The 17,021-nt window shown below is 45.4% G+C and overlaps 2 protein-coding genes across 7 annotated transcripts in view; one reads left to right on the forward strand and one right to left on the reverse strand.

Annotated features, from left to right (window-relative positions):
- The window catches only part of MASTL (microtubule associated serine/threonine kinase like), a 29,384-nt gene extending 21,111 nt beyond the window's left edge, over nucleotides 1-8,273 (reverse strand). The window contains exon 1 of one of the 4 annotated variants that reach the window (XR_003094106.1): nucleotides 7,635-8,273. Coding sequence is in view for 3 of the 4 variants with exons in the window: in XM_025204389.1 (XP_025060174.1) it covers nucleotides 7,635-7,787 (153 nt within the window). In the remaining variant the exon portion in view is untranslated. Of the gene's footprint in view, nucleotides 1-1,638; nucleotides 3,376-7,634 lie in introns of those variants that run through there. The other 3 variants (XM_025204389.1, XM_006023774.3, XM_025204390.1) reach the window with 3 other exon arrangements.
- Nucleotides 8,274-8,399: 126 nt separating this feature from the next.
- The window catches only part of YME1L1 (YME1 like 1 ATPase), a 31,614-nt gene continuing 22,992 nt past the window's right edge, over nucleotides 8,400-17,021 (forward strand). For all 3 annotated transcript variants that reach the window (XM_006023775.2, XM_006023776.2, XM_006023777.3), the window contains exons 1-3: nucleotides 8,400-8,546; nucleotides 10,903-11,034; nucleotides 15,141-15,303. In XM_006023775.2, coding sequence (XP_006023837.1) covers nucleotides 8,514-8,546; nucleotides 10,903-11,034; nucleotides 15,141-15,303 — 328 coding nt within the window. In that variant the 5' untranslated portion in view covers nucleotides 8,400-8,513. The remainder of the gene's footprint in view (nucleotides 8,547-10,902; nucleotides 11,035-15,140; nucleotides 15,304-17,021) is intronic.

Below are 17,021 nucleotides of genomic sequence, written 5' to 3' on the forward strand. Positions count from 1 at the left end.
AGCAATTGTTCTGGTTTGCTCTAAATGCAGTAAGTTTAGTTGTAACAAAATGAAATCTATCCACACTGCTGTGTGATGGCACTTTCCTTGTTAATCCTTGGATCCACACAGCTCTAAATTAGTTTGCATTAGCTTCCAAGCACTCAAAATAATAGTTAATGGTGGACTCTTGTGTTACTTTGCTTTCCCCCATTAACAAAGAGAATAAAGTCAAGCAATTACTTCTATAGAAAGACCTGTGGCTCCCTTATCCAGTGGAGCACTCCCTAGTAGGAAAGGATTATACTGCAAGACTGGGATGAGCAACAAGGGCAGCAAAACTTTAGAACAAAGGCACCACAATCACCACAGATTAGTGAGTAAGTACTCATTCTGGTGCCGGTTTTGTGATAGTAGGAGGAGGGTTCTCTTGTGCTGTGTTAAAGAGCTTGCATGCAGGAGACTATTGATGGTTTTGAAGGTATGGAATTCCCAAACTGCATCAGGGCCATTGACAGGACCCAGCTGCCTATTCTTTGGCTGTTCTGCCTGGCCAGGCAGGCCCTGGCTTCCAGTTGGGGGGGGAGACCGGGGAGGAGATTAAATTCCACTCCCTCTCCCCCTTTGCTTCAGGCTGTGGATGGGACTGGCCACACACCAACCGCCCCCCAAGTAGCAAGGGGGGGGATGCCTGACAGACTGCTACATGGGGAATGTCTGTACACCACTGGTCAGGCAGACACCAGCTGTGGTCCCCTGGTGAGGAGGGGGAGGGAGTGTGGAAATAAACCCCCCTCCCTGCTCCCCCTGCTCTCTAGCTGGAGCCAAGGCTGGCAGGTAGAGAGCAGAGGGGTGGGGCCAGCCCTGCTCTCTGGAGCAAAGAGCCCAACCCAGTCCGGGGCTGCAGAGCATGCTGGGGGACTCTGATTTAACATAAACTAGGAAGGGGTCTGGGACAGAAGTTCCATAAACTAGTTTGACCCAAATCAGTTAAGTGTGATACTACATTCAACCAGGTTTATCTTCAACCAGTTTCAGCCATTTTGAAACTGGTTTATGTTATGCACTTAACTTCTGTTACAGGTCTAAACCAGTTTCTGATCACTTAAACGTCTTTATGTGTAACTTCTGTCCCTAGCTCAAGATAACATAGCAGCTCAGACACCAGTGCTGCTGGGAGCTGCTTTGACCCCTGCCAAGAGGACAAGGAGGAAGTGAGTGGCAAGGCAACCTGACAACACAGCCAAACTGAAGAGAGGGAGGAAGGGGTTGGGTGGGACCACCTGTGAAGCAGCAGCTCATTGCTTAATTGATGAGTCAATTCCTCTTTAACCTCTGGCTATGGGTACTAGTCCTCCCTGGCCCTTCCCCGCTGCCTTCCAGTTCCTGATGGGGCACTGCATGGCTTCCTTTCCCATCCTCCCTGACAGACTGCACCCTGGCCTGTGCTAAACAATAACCCGTAAGCTAACCAGTTATCACTGGGCTTATCCATTAAATGATTAATTGTTTAACCTTTCGCATCTAATACCAACCCTCCTAATGTCTAACTTCATGGTCCTCTGCTATGAATTGAGTATTTCATAGTGCAGCTCCTTGACATTCCATCTTTGCCCAGCTAGAGGAGTGAAGAAGATTAAAAAAAAAAACTGCAATTACTTGTTGTCTCATTCCATGTAGTCTTCATAATGGTAAAACATTTCTTTCCCCACAATTTTGACATGTCATTTTCAGCTGCTCCCCTTGGTTCCTTCAAGATGGATAGCCATTTCCCAGTTTAATTCTCCACAACCCCCTGTATCTTGGGGAAAGCAGAGGACTGTTGGTCCTGTATAAGAAATGGAATAATTTACTTTCAAGTGCCTGCATACTCCATTTTGAGTGATGGGAGTGCAAGAAGCAAGCAGCTTTGTAATGGAGGAGGGGAAAAGGATATGAACGTGAAAACTAGTAGCTGATTATGGTATTGGTGAGACTTGATACTGCAGAAATATAACAGTATCAAATGTTTTAGTCTCCATCATACAGGGCAAACTGGGGGAGGGGCAGTTAATGCCAAGCAGAAAGGGAGGCAAGAACTAAGAGACACCCACTGAAATAATCAGGCAAATTAAAACAAGCAAAAGGAAGTTGTGTGGCTGTAACATATTTGTTGCCACAGGACAATGTGGAGGCCAAAGAGCATAGAAAAGTCCAAATTCATGGAGGACAGGTCTAGTAAGGGCTACTCACCATAACAGTCAGGGATGTATATTCAGACTTAGGACATCTCTAAATCTGTGACTGCTGGTACTTAGGAGGGTGTGGCATGGGACAGATTACTCTGCACCTCTGACCACCCTCTCCTTTTCCTGTACACATCTGGAGCATCTACTAGATGGCCCTTTGGTCTAACCCAGTATGGCAGTTCTTATACTCTTAAGAGGGCCCTAGGTCCACCCAACACTGTCAAACAACCAACACCCAAAAGTGGTAGTTTAAATACATGACTGCAGATCTACTGCAATACAGCACATAATATTTATTGGCACTGCAACCCTAAGGATAACAGTAGTTTTCAGCAGGGTTGATAGGACGCTTCCCGAGTGGCTTCAGTACAGCTGTTGACAGCTAGGTCCTTATGCATCATCAACAGCTGTCATTCTTGCCTGTGCTGGCAGTTCTCCTGTCAGACTCCCTGGTATAAGGGTGTTATTCCAAGTTTGTTGGGATCTTGCAATATAGTCTTGATGGCTGTCCAGGACATCTGGGTTCCCTGATGTCACTTCTTACTAAAATGCAATTTAGTTTACAGCATAGACAGAGAAGAGAAGCACTACCAGGTCCTGTTCTGGTTTTTGTAGATGCCTTCTCTGGGTTCATTCACTTTGGCATGGCACTGCATTAACTTCCAAAGGTGTCCCCCCTCTATTTCCAATGGCAGTGCCCTCTAGATGTCTGCTTGCCAATGAGATGGGACTGGACACGAAACACTCCAAACGAGGCAATCGAGTCCAGGATCTTTGAAAAGGTTAGGCACAAGCATTAAGGACAGGACTGTTGGAACTGAAAAGACACACCCCTAGTTACCCACCAGCTGTTAAAGAGATGTTACATCCCATTAAGTTGACTAGAACAGCAGAAGGCACACATACAGCAAGACAGGTCAATCCATGTGTGAAACAAGACAGTGTAGACATAAGGCCGACTAGTTTGGAAATGTTTCAAATACACCTTAGAAATAAATCCATTTTGCATACACTCTGTATCAAGAAGGATAAGTCATTGCAAACTAAGGCACCAAACTGCTTCAGCAATGAAAAATATCAAACGTTTGATATTCCCTAACAACAAATTCAAGGTAGAGGCTTTTATTGAATGATTTACACTAGCTACAATACAGAAAATTTAAACACATTACTGAATTCAAGGACATCATGAACATGTAAGCTGTCAAGTTAAATGCTTGGTCCCAAATGTAGCTCTCTGATTTCAATGCAACAACATTAAGGCACGTACAGAAGAGATTTCAGATCAGGGCCCAAGGTAAAGAAATCATTCTAGTTTTAAGGATGATTCATCAATGTACCAGCTGTGGACATAGCAATGGAACCACTGCAAAACACTATCAATTGGGAATTGTTTCACAAGCATGTGAAGTGCTGTGGCTCCAACCCCAGTATTCATTGCAGTGAATGTATGGGAGGGAGTGCTTGCATCTATGCTTTGAGGACTGAGGGTGTTTTAACTTTTCTGCTTTTCTTCTTTCCTAAACAGGAATTCAGTAAACTTCAACAGCTTGCAGTTGATCTAAACCTGCAGTGTGCTTGTTTGAACTGGGAGGGAGGTTGTGGGGTTAGAGAACTTCCAAAAGGCCTTTGATCTAGTATCCCACAATGTCCTCGCGAGGAAATTGGAGGATTGTGGGCTTAACTCTGAGACAGTCAGGTGGGTAAGAAAGTGGCTACAGGATAGGACCCAGAGAGTCAGAGTGAATGAATCTGTGTCATTCTGGTGAGAAGTGGGCAGCAGTGTCCCAGTGATGCTTGGTCCAGTACTTTTCAACATCTTTATTAATAATTTGGACGTGGGGGTGAAGAGCTCACTTGCCAAATTTGCAGACGACACCAAGTTATGGGGAAGCGTGATCACGCTTGAAGATAGGCTAGAGATACAGGCGGACCTATACAGGCTAGCAAGTTGGGCAGATCGGAACCTGATGAAGTTCAACATCGAGAAATGTAAAGTGCTGCACCTCAGGACAAGCAACTCCCAACACACCTACAGGCATACCAAACTGACTAGCACCACGAATGAAAGGGACCTGGGGGTAAACAGTATGAATATGAGCCAGCAGTGCAATGCTGTAGCCAGTAGGGTAAATAATACTCTGGCATGCATCAATTGATGCATCTGTAGCAAAACCAAGGAGGTGATTCTTCCACTCTACTCAGCATAGGCGAGACTGCAGCTGGAGTACTGCATCCAGTTCTGGGCACCACACTTTAACAAAGACATAGACAAGCTTGAGAGAGTTCAAAGAAGAGCCACCTGTATGATCAGTCTTCCTTGTATGGCTTGCCATGTAAAGGCTGAGGGATCTGGGACTCTTCAGCCTGAAGAACAGAAGGCTGAGAGGGGACCTGGTAGCAGCTTACCACTACACTAGGGGAGTACATCATGGGCTCGGTGAGCAACTGTTCACCAGGGCACTCAAGGGGAAAACTAGGAGTAATGGCCACAAACTCCTGGAAGACTGATTCAGGCTCAACATTAGAAAAAATTTCTTCATAGTCAGAGTGTCCAGACTGTGGAATAAGCTCCCTCCAGAGGTGGTGCAATCACCTACCCTGGAAATCTTCAAGAGGAGACTAGTGCTGGGGGTCACCTGACCCCCAGTTCTTTCCTGCTTGGTGCAGGGGGCTGGACCAAATTCTTCCAAGGTCCTTTCCAACCTTACAATCTATAAATATGAATCTATGAACTTGCACCCATGTTTTTGGGTTCCCAAGAGCTAGGCATGCATGATGTCCAGTCGGGAGTAAGGACACAGATATTTATAAGAAATTTAGCTTTTATGAATGAAAGAGCAGGGCAACAGTAAATAGTACCAACAAAAGTGGGTAACAGAGTTCTGACTGTGTATCAGAGCAGTCAAACTGCAGCGATTGGGGGTGGGGGTGCTGGACAGGAGGAATGCAGTGTGCAATGCCTGGAGGACCAGCAAGACAGAAAACAGGGAAGGCTTGGTGTTCATAGGTAACACTGAACCAAATCAAAGTCAAGCAGTTCAGAGTAATGCTTGATTTTCCAACTACATTTTTGAACCATTCCAGGTGGCTCTAAACCAGTTAAACAGCCTTGTATGTTCATCTGCTTCAGATTTAAGCCACAGTTAAACCAATTAAAGTGTCATGTGTTCATACACTGAATAATCATTTATATACTTTTCAATTTGTTTTTTAATTGAAAGCTGAACACTGCTACATTTATGAACAACCTAAACACAGTGATAACAATGCTGGTCTCTGTATATATTCCATCAGCAAAGATGGTCTCTTCCAAAAGCTTCATTTTGGAAGGTTCCGTGCTAATTTCTCAGCACTGCGAAAATCATACTCTCCATATCCTGTCAGCTGATTAGAGGAGCACTTGTCAATGTAAGATCCAATCAGTATAAATGAGGAAAACCACCCCTACACCCAGCTGAACTGTGGCTTCACATTTACACTTCCCTTTGAGAAAGTTTCTCTCTCCTACCTGTGCTGAGGGCCCAGTTAGATGACTGACTATATAAAGATGCAATACAGAAACAAAAACATGGGAGGTTCTCATTTTACTACCTATTCTGATGTAAACATGATTTAAACTGACTCTACTTTTATTTTAAGTAGAAGCAAAGCTCTGTTCATTATTGTCATAGGGGACACTTAAATCAGTGATTCTCTACCTTTTAAACCAAAAGGGCTCCTGGTTCAACTCAAGACATCCCTCTGAAAATGCCAACTTTGTTTTCACTTCCTCTTACTTTTCCCTAGTCAAAAAAACCCAATTCCTCTGTTGCAAAGAGCTCAGAAGCAGCGCAGGGCCCAATGTTTTTAGGCCATGGATTCCAAAATGAAACCACTGAATTTACCTGGTGAATCTGGTAAACCCTCAGCAGAGTTAACAGCACTTGAGGATCCTCAAGCCCCAACATCCTGTGCAGATGATGCCCAACTTCTGCACGCTCCAGCAACGGTTGGAGATCTCACAGCAGCCAGAGAAAAAGGTACGAGGACACACTGAAGGCGTCCTCAAGGAAATAGATGCCCATGCCAAGAGCTGGGAGAAGCTGGCTGCTGACTAGCTCCAACACCACCACAACCTCAATCATGTGGCAGGTGGTTGGGAGGCCAAGCGCCTCGCCCACAAAGCAGATGAGAGAAGGGAGGAAGGAAAAGGATAGGAATCCAGGTGGGCTGGTCGCCCCCTCCCCTGCCAAAATGCCTGCAAATCCCATGAATGGGGCTGTGGCCCAAGGCTTGGACTCTTAAGTCACCTCAAGACCAGTCCATGAACTGCGGGAGAGCATCCTCCTAGCCAGGGACTGCCCACAGCCAGGACGACACCAGCCAACAGCGTGTGGCCCCCGTGGCACCCTTGGAAGGGTCTCCAGGAAGCTCAGGGTACTGTACAACACCAGGGGTGGGGACGGACACTCATTGGCTTGAAGTAACTGTTCCTGAAAGGGCATAGCATTGCCAGGTCTTAAATATGAAATGATCATACTGGAAGCTCAAAATTATTGTATTTGTTGAAAAAACTACCATATACTGTAGGATTACCATCTGTCAGGGTTTTCCTGGATATGTCTTCTTTTTGAGCCTTCTGATCTCTGCGTGGGTAGGTTTTTTAAATTTGACCAGATGTCTGGGGTTTTGCTTTGCTCCACTGGTGGGAGCAGGGGAAGTCCAATCGGAGGTACCTGCCTGCAGCTGTGTTGGCACGTGCAGACTCACGTGGTGCTCCCTGCTGCCTCCGATCACCTTGCCCCTGCTCCCACCAGTGGAGTGAGGGGCACCATCATGGCCTGGCGGGGAAGAGTACTGTGGTTTTGGAGTAAGGGGCACTGGCAGGGCTGGGGTCAGTGGGTCAGGAGTAAGAGGCAGCAGCCAGGCTGGGGGGGCTGGAGCTCGGCCGTGAGGTGCAACAGAATGGGCAGGGGCAGGGCACCAGCATGTCACTGCCTGCCCCCCATCCTACCCGGCCCCCCACATGACAGGTGTCCTCTTTTCTGGACCTGGAAATATGGGAACCCTAATACACCAAAGAGTTATGCAAACAACTGTGCAAACAAGTCTTCTTATTTACTTTATATTGCTCGCTATAACTCGCCAGTGAGCGAGTAAGAACCGGGTTAAAGTTGAAGCATTTTTTGTTTTTATGCAAGCTGTCAAAGTGCTGAAGCAAACCCAGAAGTCGGTTAGGACTCTCCAAGAGTGACTTGGGTCTTGCATGCGCTTGCATCAACCAGCTGCCGCAAAAATGATTGTACAGGTTGAGCTGCACCGTGCCGGGGTCGAAATGACGGCACCAATATGATCGTTACGTCACCCGTAGCACTGAACAGCGTGTCCAAGGCGTTTCCGCGGCCTCCCCACGGACGCCCCAGGCCGGGCCAGGCCATCGCTCACCTTGACGGCGTAGAGCCGGCCGCCCTTGCGGCCCAGGTACACCTTCCCGAAGGCGCCGCGGCTGATGGGCTTCACGATGGTGAAGTCCTCAATGGAAGGCGGTCGCGGCACCGAGATGCTCCTCGCGCCCCCCCGCACCTCCGGCGTGCCCATGGCCTGGCCAGGCCCGGCCACTGCTACTGTTGGCGGCCGCAGCCCGCGCCAATTCAAAGCTAAACCCCGCCCCCACTGACGCCAACGGCCACGAAAGGCCGAGCGCCGCCAAACCTCGCGAGCGCTCCTAAGAGCACGGGAAAAGTGGTGCGCATGCGCGCGGCGGTCAGCTACCTCGGGACTGACCCACCGGCCCCTTGCTATCCGTATTCCTCACACGCGCGTGTACGCCTCCCCACCCCCAGGACAGGAACCGGCCGAGGCTTTGCGTGCCTGCATACGGGGCCGTGTGGCTTCCGCGGGCGAAGGAAAGGGGGCCGGCAGTTGCACCAGCCCGGAAGCTCGTGTCTAGCCGCCACGCATTCTCCCCCACCCCTCCCCGAGACCCGGCCACGTGACAGCGTCCCGCACGAGTGACGTACGCAACACGCTCAGCCGCAGTGGGGAGAATGGTTTGTTCCTAACCTCCCCCCCGCCCAAAGAATGGTTTGCTCCCCGCGAGAGGAGCGTAGCTGCGTCACACACAGTCGTTGCTATAGAGCCCGGTAGCTGGAGGGCGGAAGTGGGGATATGTGCGACCCGGAAGCGGCTCCTGCTCCCCCTGCGGCGCCCCGGAAGCGGCTCCTGCTCCCCCTGCTTCCGGAGCAGCTGCAGGACCTGGCTTCGCCGGTAGCAGGAGGCGGCCATTTTCTCTGCGGACGTTCAGCGCTTCGGGGCGGGAGGAGGATGTTTTCCCTGTCTACCAGCGTGCAGCCCCAGGTGTGGCCCGGGCCGGGTGGTTCCTTCGGCGGGGGAGCAACGAGGCGGCCGTCACTGGGGGCTGAAGGGTGGGAGCGGCGGCCGAGGGCGGAGGAGGCCGCGTCTGGGACCTTCCCATCTCAGGGCGGCTTTTGCTAGGGGTGGCACTGAGGCAGCTCCTGGGGGCTGTCCGCCGTCGCCCCTGGGGCGGCAACTTGTCGCTCACTATTTCCCCCTCCACCGCGGTCTGGTCCCTCCCGGCGGGGCGTGTGGGGCTTCGTCGGGTCCCACATTCCCTGCTTATCAAGTCTCGTTCCCGGCCTGTGCTCCGCCATTGGGGTGACGCACCGTGGGGTTTTTTTCTTGCCTGGCCACTGCTGGGCCCACTGACTTCCCCGACTAGTGACTTCGGCTTTGAATGCACAGACGTGGGGATGTTTGCCTGAGTGCGTCACGCTGGCGTCATTTTTCCTTAGTTCCTGCTACGTAAGAGCCGAGTCATAACAACATCACACTGGTTGTTGAGCCGTTTTAGTTTTGCTAACAGCACCGTATGCTGGCTCTTGGACCGATTCCTTAATTGCTATGTATGCGTTATAAATAAACTGGCTGGCTTGAGACCTGCTGAAGAGTACTTTATACTAAACTGGTGCTTCTCTAATGCCTTTCTTAGTTTCTGCTAGATTTACCTCTTCACGTGAACCAGTTGGCATGATATAATCTGGGTAATAAGCTAAACACACAAGTCTTAACTGTTTAAAGGGGCAGTGTCAGGTTAAAGTCTAAATTTGCTACTGCTTTATGTTTAAGGTTCTTGGTCCTTTTTTTTGTCATTTTACAATTCCATTTCTCTTCCTCTGTACTTTTTCTCTAACCGCTGTGTACAAGACACATTCAGATTGGAAATTTCCTAACTCCAGGGATTTTGTTTAATGAAACTGAAAATACCTTTCTTTCATGTCAGTTACAGTAATTTAGGTGTCACAACAGAGGTAAAAAATTGAAGCGTGATTTAACTGACAGTTTGTCTCCATTTCTCAAGGATATTGCTAACTTCTTCCCATTGCAGTAGGACTCAACCATGGCAGCACGTGTCAGATTATATCTTGGATCTCATGCCCACTAGGCAGAATAGTACCGTATTTTCTAGCCTATAGCCCGCCCATGGGTATAAGTCACACCCACGTATAACCCGCGGAAAATTGTATTTTTGTAAATTAATCCGTGTATGCGCTGCACCTGTGTATTCCCTGCGGCGGTGTATACATGGGGAGGCAGCGCAGCTCAGCCTGCCCTGGCCCCGGCAGTGGTGGCACAGCCTGGCCTGCCCGGGCCCAGCGGGGAGGTGGCACAGCCTGGCCTGCCCGGGCCCAGCGGGGAGGTGGCACAGCCCGGCCTGCCCGGGCCTCCGCAGCCATGGCGGCGCAGCCCAGCCTGCCTGGGCCCAGCGGGAAGGCAGCGCAGCCCGCCCCAGCCCCCGCAGCGGTGGCGCAGCCCGGCCTGCCTGGGCCTTGCGGGGGGAGAAAAGTCTGTCAGTAGCCCGCACCCATACATTTTTTGGGGGGTAAAATTGTGTATACCCCACGGGATATATGCGTGTAAATACGGTAGTTGTTTGAGGTTGTAGCATGGATTCAAGCAGGACAGGATTCATTATATAAGGCATTGAGACTAATACTTTTCACAACAGATACATACTAGTCCTGTGACTTGGTTTTCTTCCTGCCTTGCGATTCATGTGTATGTTGATGTGCTCTTTGCGCCCACGCCTGCAAGAACATGCAAATGGTACAACAGTCAGTGTTGTAGTATCAGCTATCACTAATATGACAAACAAGTTGGTACCATCAGAAAAGTGGCAAAGCTACTGCTTAAAGACAAAGAATAGATTGTTTCTTTATTTTCCATGGTAACTGAGAAAACTTACGTAAAAATAAGTAATTTTGTTTCAGAAAACTAATGACTAGTTCAAATACAAATGGAGGCTGTTGCTTTGTTTGCAAGTTGAACTTTTGTCTCTTAACTCTGTATTTGAGGTTCTGGTGAATGTTATTACATCATTTAGAATCCAGTCATGGAACCTGGATCCTGTTTTCCTCTGGCAAACTTAGTGCAGCTAAGCTGTTTTTGGATACTTATTATTTTATTTCTCTTCCTCTGTAAATCAACTTCTCTTCTTACCCTGTGCTCAGTGAACCACTGAGATTTTCAGTTGAAAAGTACCATATAGAATGTTATACTTGTGCACTGTCTGTCATGAGAATGCGTTTAGGTGTCTTGGTGAAAGTACAAACCTGGATACCTGACTTGGTGAAAGTTCTACACTTAATTTTTCATTATTTAATTTTAGATTGATTTAATCTTTAATTTCTTCCAGGTTACTGTTCCTCTGAGTCACCTCATCAATGCTTTCCATTCACCCAAAAGCTCAGTTACTTCTGCCAGCACAGCAGCTATTCACTCTCTACAAAAGGATACAGCCCCTGAACATGATGCCCAGAGTAGTAAGGTAATAGGAATTTTGTAGAGATCAGCATTTTTTTGCATTTGAATTGGGTCTGAAAAGTACTAGTTTAAAAAAAAAAAAAAAAAAAGTCAAGTAACTTGCATGTAATATTTGATACATCTTAAACATGCGTAAGATGATATGCTTATCTTCTAAATTCTGTATATGGTAATAAAAGGCCATTGAAATTATTTTTAAGACAATGCATCACACAGAAAAGGTGGGTTTTATGATTCACTTTGATTTAACAACGCTGGGTTTGACGCAGCCTTTAAGACAATAATGCTAACTTGTAAACAAAGTCATAAGCAGGAGTCTAAAATTTAGATTTTGAGAAGGTATTGGAAACAGTAGGAAAAAAAAGCATAAATTATGAACAAATAGAACTTTGTGAAAAAGAGATGTACTACAGTACCCTAGCAGTTGTCAGGATATAAGAGGTAAAGTCCTTGCTTGTTAAGATCAACAAAGTGACTAGTATGTGTCTCGGGCAGTTTAAGAGGAAGGATTAGCTTCTGTATTTCAAACTTTCTTGATGACCTTGTAAAATGATGAAAAGAAAGCTTGTTTGTAATAACCTTGGTTTTACTTTCCTTGCCAAATATTAGTACACTTATAATAGTTTTGACTAGTTTTTTTTGTTTTTGTTTTTTTTGCACTAAATATTGTTTTTTATTTAAGTGGTATTTCTTTTTATGGCTCCTTTTTGTGCATAGCCAAGTCTCTGTTTATCTTTACCAAACTCTGTGGGCACTTTTAACAAGTAATAGACAGAAAAACTTCTTGATGGGTAATTAGAATGTAAAAAATAGTCCATAATGATTGGTCATTTCATGGAAACCACCCTGATTGTGCCTATTACACCTTCCTTCTGTTCTCTCAAATTTCAGTCATGCCAACAAAATTCAGGAACAACTTAAGATAAAAACATGGGTTTATAAATATGCTGATTCTCACTGAGACTAAAACTTTCAGAAATACTTAATTTAGATTCCTAAATCCAATTTTCATGTCTTTATGGAAATTCAGGGCTATGTACCCACCAGCAATGTCTTCTGTACTCATCGCTGTGTCCTGTTAATATGTTGACACCCATGTGTCAGTTTGTCTTGCACAACGATCAGAGAGTGACTACAGCTTGACTAGAATGACTAAATAGGTGTTTAGTTTGTTTAATGCCTTATTATTTTGTCAGTTGGTGAGAGAACTTGTTTGCCTTTAAAACCAAGGCTATATTTTATAGTGTGTTTTCCTACCTAATTCATCTTTCATTCTCCATTTCTAACCACCTTCCAGGGTAATTAAAACTCAATGTTTTAAAAAGAAACTCCTTTTGTTTGTACCTATCCTCTAACACAAGTGTTTCTCAACCTGTGGGCTGCGACCCAAAAGTGAGTTGCAACAATATTTGAAAGGGTCTTGAGCACGTCTCAGAAAAATGAGGGAAAGCATAGGTTTCCCCTTGCAGGCTGGCAGCATTCCAGCCTGCAAGGAGCTGCTTGGGGCAGTTGGTCGCATGTGCTTCTGCATTTGCACATGCACGTGGCTAGTATGCAGCCAGTCAGGTTGGAGGCCCAGGGCTTGGGGAGTGGGTGTTCGGTGAGGGGCTTTGTCTATGCATGCATAACCTCTAGTTATGTCTCTGCATTATGACAAAAAATAGTTCAGATCTTTAAAAAAAAAAAGTGGTATTTTAGTTATCTCATGTGACATTTTAGTTTCCAGGTGAACAGCAATTTGAGACAGATCACATGTAAAAATAATTGCTGCTTGTTAAAATATACAATTTATTCTAGTTTAGCATAATTAAAATGTAAAATCAGAATCTGAAAAAATAATCCTTGTTAAACATGTGTAAATAAGATGTTTCCCTGGTTTGCAATAAAAAGTCCCAAATCTAGTCCAAGAGCTATAAATTGGTTGCAAACCAACCCATATGTATCTGCTTCTAGATACTTATGGGTTGGTTTGCCTTTAAGAAAGTTGTCTCAGACGGTCGGAGCCAACTTGAGGAGGATCGCTGATTACTTGGCCGTCAGGCGGGCTGGTGGATGGAGAGGCGGGACACAGCGTATTGGTTGCAAAATAACTTTTACTTTAACTTTACTTACGCCGCTGGTGGCCGTGACACAGGTGGTAAGGTTGCTTGCGTAGTTACAGGTAACTGGCAACAAAACGAGCCGGCAAGTTTGTAGACAGAAACGAGCATGCAGGATGAAGGATACGTCGGGAACAGACGGTGATGGGGAGATGTTGGAGGGGGATCAGTCTGCCAGCTTTTCTCTGCCACGTGGCAAAGTTCTCCGTACTCTACCACGTGCTCAGAGCTCTCCGACTTGGGCGGAAGCTTCACGGATTTTTATACATTTAGAGTAGCAGACTGCCAGGTGGGAATAGCTAATGAGGCAGAACGTACCAAATTTGAAAGTAACTGTGGTTATTCAGGGCAGTTCTATTGTGACAGGGGCACTCAACTCATTTGGTTATGACAAAAGTAACATAAAAAAATCCAGTGCAAAACAAAATTAAAATTGATTTTGAAATCAGGGTATCCTGCTTGGTGGGTTAAACCATTTCATCCTGCTTCCTTCCCTATCTTTTGGATTTTCCCTTGCATTTATTTCCATGTAGTTAACCCAGTTTCTAATTCTTACAAAATTTCACCTAGGAAAATAGCAATAAAAGAGATAACATTGAAATATGTGGTGGGCTTTAATTAGCTCAGTAGGTTGCTGTGGTGTTCACCCCAAAATGTGTCAGCCTATTTGTGGATGTCACAAAAACAAAAGCTTAGATTCTGAACACTAAACAGGACCATCTCTTCAACAGTTCATTGAAAGCAAAGGTTTTTTTCCCCAAATAAATTTATTCCACTCACTTGCCTATTAAATTTGTGCATAATTCAGTTAACCACATAAGGCATAGGTTGCTCTTTTTATGCCTATTGCTTACATTGCAATGAACATCACATAAATGGCTTGCTTCCACAGCCAGCAACCTTTTGAAGATCACAAGATTAAACAACCCAGCTCCTGTCTGACAAGGTCCAGAGGGCTTTGGTGGTGAGGGGCTTTGTCTATGCATGGGCAGAGCCCTTCCCCACCCCCCATTCCTTCTGAAATTCCCTGGCTCTGTGGGTCAGATCAAATTCCTCTGTGGACCAAAAGCAGCCAGCAGGCCATATGTTTGCCAACCCCTGACTTAGATTCATAAACTTTTTGGCCCTGCTTTTCACTGTGTACTGCAATTGTACTCATTTGCACTGCTCTGGCAACGGAACTGACATGGGATAGTCATTTTCAATGCTTCTAAAGTAGCCTCTAACTGACCAGGTCCTGGCAATTTCTAGGCTCAAGGGTTAGGAACCTTTAATGGGGTCCATTAAGCATGCTGCAATTATTCCTACGGTTAAGGAGAATAATTTACAGTGAGTTGGGATAAGTGTATAGCCTTTTTTTCAGTCCCCAGGCCATCAAGCATCCTGTAGAACCATATGCATTTTAAATTAATATTGTTAGGACCTGCAGTTTTGGCTTTTGCTGTTTAGTCAGATTGTGCATTAGGAAGAATGAAGCATTTTTCTCCATACAAAATGGCAAGCGTTCCAATTAAAACAGAATACAGCCACATCCTTCACCACCCCAACCACCCCGAAGGGTGCAAATGAGGATCACATTTCAGTTTTTTTTTAATGTATGGGAATCACCAACATGCATGATTCTCTGGGTTAGGGAGAGAACAAATACATGGTTCCTCTGGCAGAGGCACACATCTAACTTTTTGCACATGCAGGATAGAATTTGATTTTTTTTGTTGTCAAAAATAGATTTAATTTTTTTCCCTTAAAGACAAAAATATAATGATTTAGATTTTTCTTCATATAGGTAAGTGTTTCATTTTCAAATTCAAACTAGTGTAAAAGCTAAAAAAAATTAAGCTTTTGGGATATAAGCAGTTTTCACTCAAACACTTTTTTCTTTCTAGTATTTCTCGTAAAACATTCTATTCCTGTTTTAGTGGTAGAATTTTTTTTCCTGATGTGATGTTAACATTTGCCTTCTTCCTGACTTCAGATTAACATCACTAACTACCTCCCTATTGTATTGCAGCCTGTTGTTAATCTGAGAGATATGGGCCTGTCTGATCTGAAAGTTAATGAGCTCAGTGAACTAAGGAACAGGTTGCTTCCTGGCCTTTATGAAGAAAACAAAACTTCATCCCAATGGCATGTGTCTTATGTCTCTGCACAGTCCTTCTTTGAAAATAAACATGGTAAGTACTAGTAAAAAATCAATTATGCTTAATTTTGAATTTGAATGCATGGAAAATCAAACCATGGATGTTATGCTATACAGTTATACAGTGATCTATGAAGATGGTAACAGTTTTAGACAAGGGGTCTTCAACCCGTTGGCCAGATCTGGCCTCTGGCACTCTCTCTTTCAGTCCTCTGTGCTAGATTGGGCACATAGGGTAGTGCAGGGCCTCATCCTGGTGTGTGGGGACAGGCAGGGATTGTATGGGGCTCCCAGGGTATGATCTTGGTCAGGCAGAGGTGGTGCAGGACCTCTGGGGCCTGATGCCAGCCAGTCAGACTGGCTCTGCAGTACTCATCTGGCCCCTGGGACTAAAATCATGAGCATCACTGGTTTAGACAGGTGTTCTATTTCTGTTTGAAGGAGTTCCAAATTAAAAAAAAAAAAATCAAATTGACTTCAGTGTTACTAATAACTGCTAATTTTAAGTGAAAAATAAATAAGTGGCTTATCTTGATGATAAGAAAACAATCTTTAGTTTTGTAATTTGCCTCTTCCTTTATGCTCTGTAAGTGTTGTCAGAGACAGGCAGCTCCCAGAGGGCTAAAAATAGAACCCATGAGCTGGTATCTAAAATGCTACCTGCACTGCACAAAAAGGAAAACTGGGGATTAGTGTCACTTTCTGGAGGGAAGTGCATCCTGACTGGACACAGATATGATAAATGTTTTCCAGAGAGAGGAATGTGGTTAAAAGAGAGTTGTGAGCTATCTGTCTTTGATCTGTAAAATTTCTGTAGCTCAGACTGTTGATTCTACTCCAGGCAGTTAAGGGAAGGTTATTGATCAGAATCCTTGGCAATCCAAGGAATCCTTAGATGCTTAATGCCTTTTTTTGACTTCTGTCTTTACAGACAAAAATGTACAGTGCGATGGTAGATATAGCTGGCAGCAGGGAAGTTGGGGTGGGTGGGTTATAATCAGTCTAGATTAGGGAAAACAAGGGTTACATAATTTTAAAGCAACTCAAAAAGTAAATATCAACATAAATCCTATAAGCCACTAAAGGTCTGGATGTTTGTTTATATTCTAGTCCTGCAACTATCTCCATATTGATAGATCCCTATGTAGGTCTAATTTAATATTTGTTTTCCTCTGAAAGTTCTAATTCAAGGATTCTGGTATAGGTGTTATGCACAAAATTCCAGTATCTTAAACCAGTGGCGCACAGCTGAATCCAGTTCATGGGACTCCCAGTGCCACAACAGTTAATGCTGCTACGACTCTTCTGCTGCCAAATTCCCATATTTATGGGGAGCCCTGCAGGCTGGATGGTGTCACCCTAGGTGCTGGATTGTGCCAATACCAGGTCTGTCTGGCCAAATCTGGTGCACCAACCCCATGCTGGATATAGCCTGCATGGCTAGATATATTGAGCACCATTGTCACAAACCATGTGTATGTTGTTAGTAACGGCTTCTTTGTTACTCTAGGACAGGGGTGGGCAATTATTTTGGGTGGATGGCCACTTACTGAGTTTTGGCAAGCCATTGAGGGCTGCATGGGGGGCAGCCAGGGGCAGAAAAATATTAATTTTCTAAATTTTTTAGGGCCCTCACGGGTCGGATAGGATGGCTTGGCGGGCTGCATCCAGCCTGTGGGCCACGTTTTGCCCGCTCCTGCTCTAGGAAACCATATAGACATTTAAATAAAACATTAGGAATAATACAAATAA

Source organism: Alligator sinensis, unplaced genomic scaffold (genome assembly GCF_000455745.1).
Source record: "Alligator sinensis unplaced genomic scaffold, ASM45574v1 scaffold309_1, whole genome shotgun sequence".
Lineage (NCBI taxonomy): Eukaryota > Metazoa > Chordata > Crocodylia > Alligatoridae > Alligator > Alligator sinensis.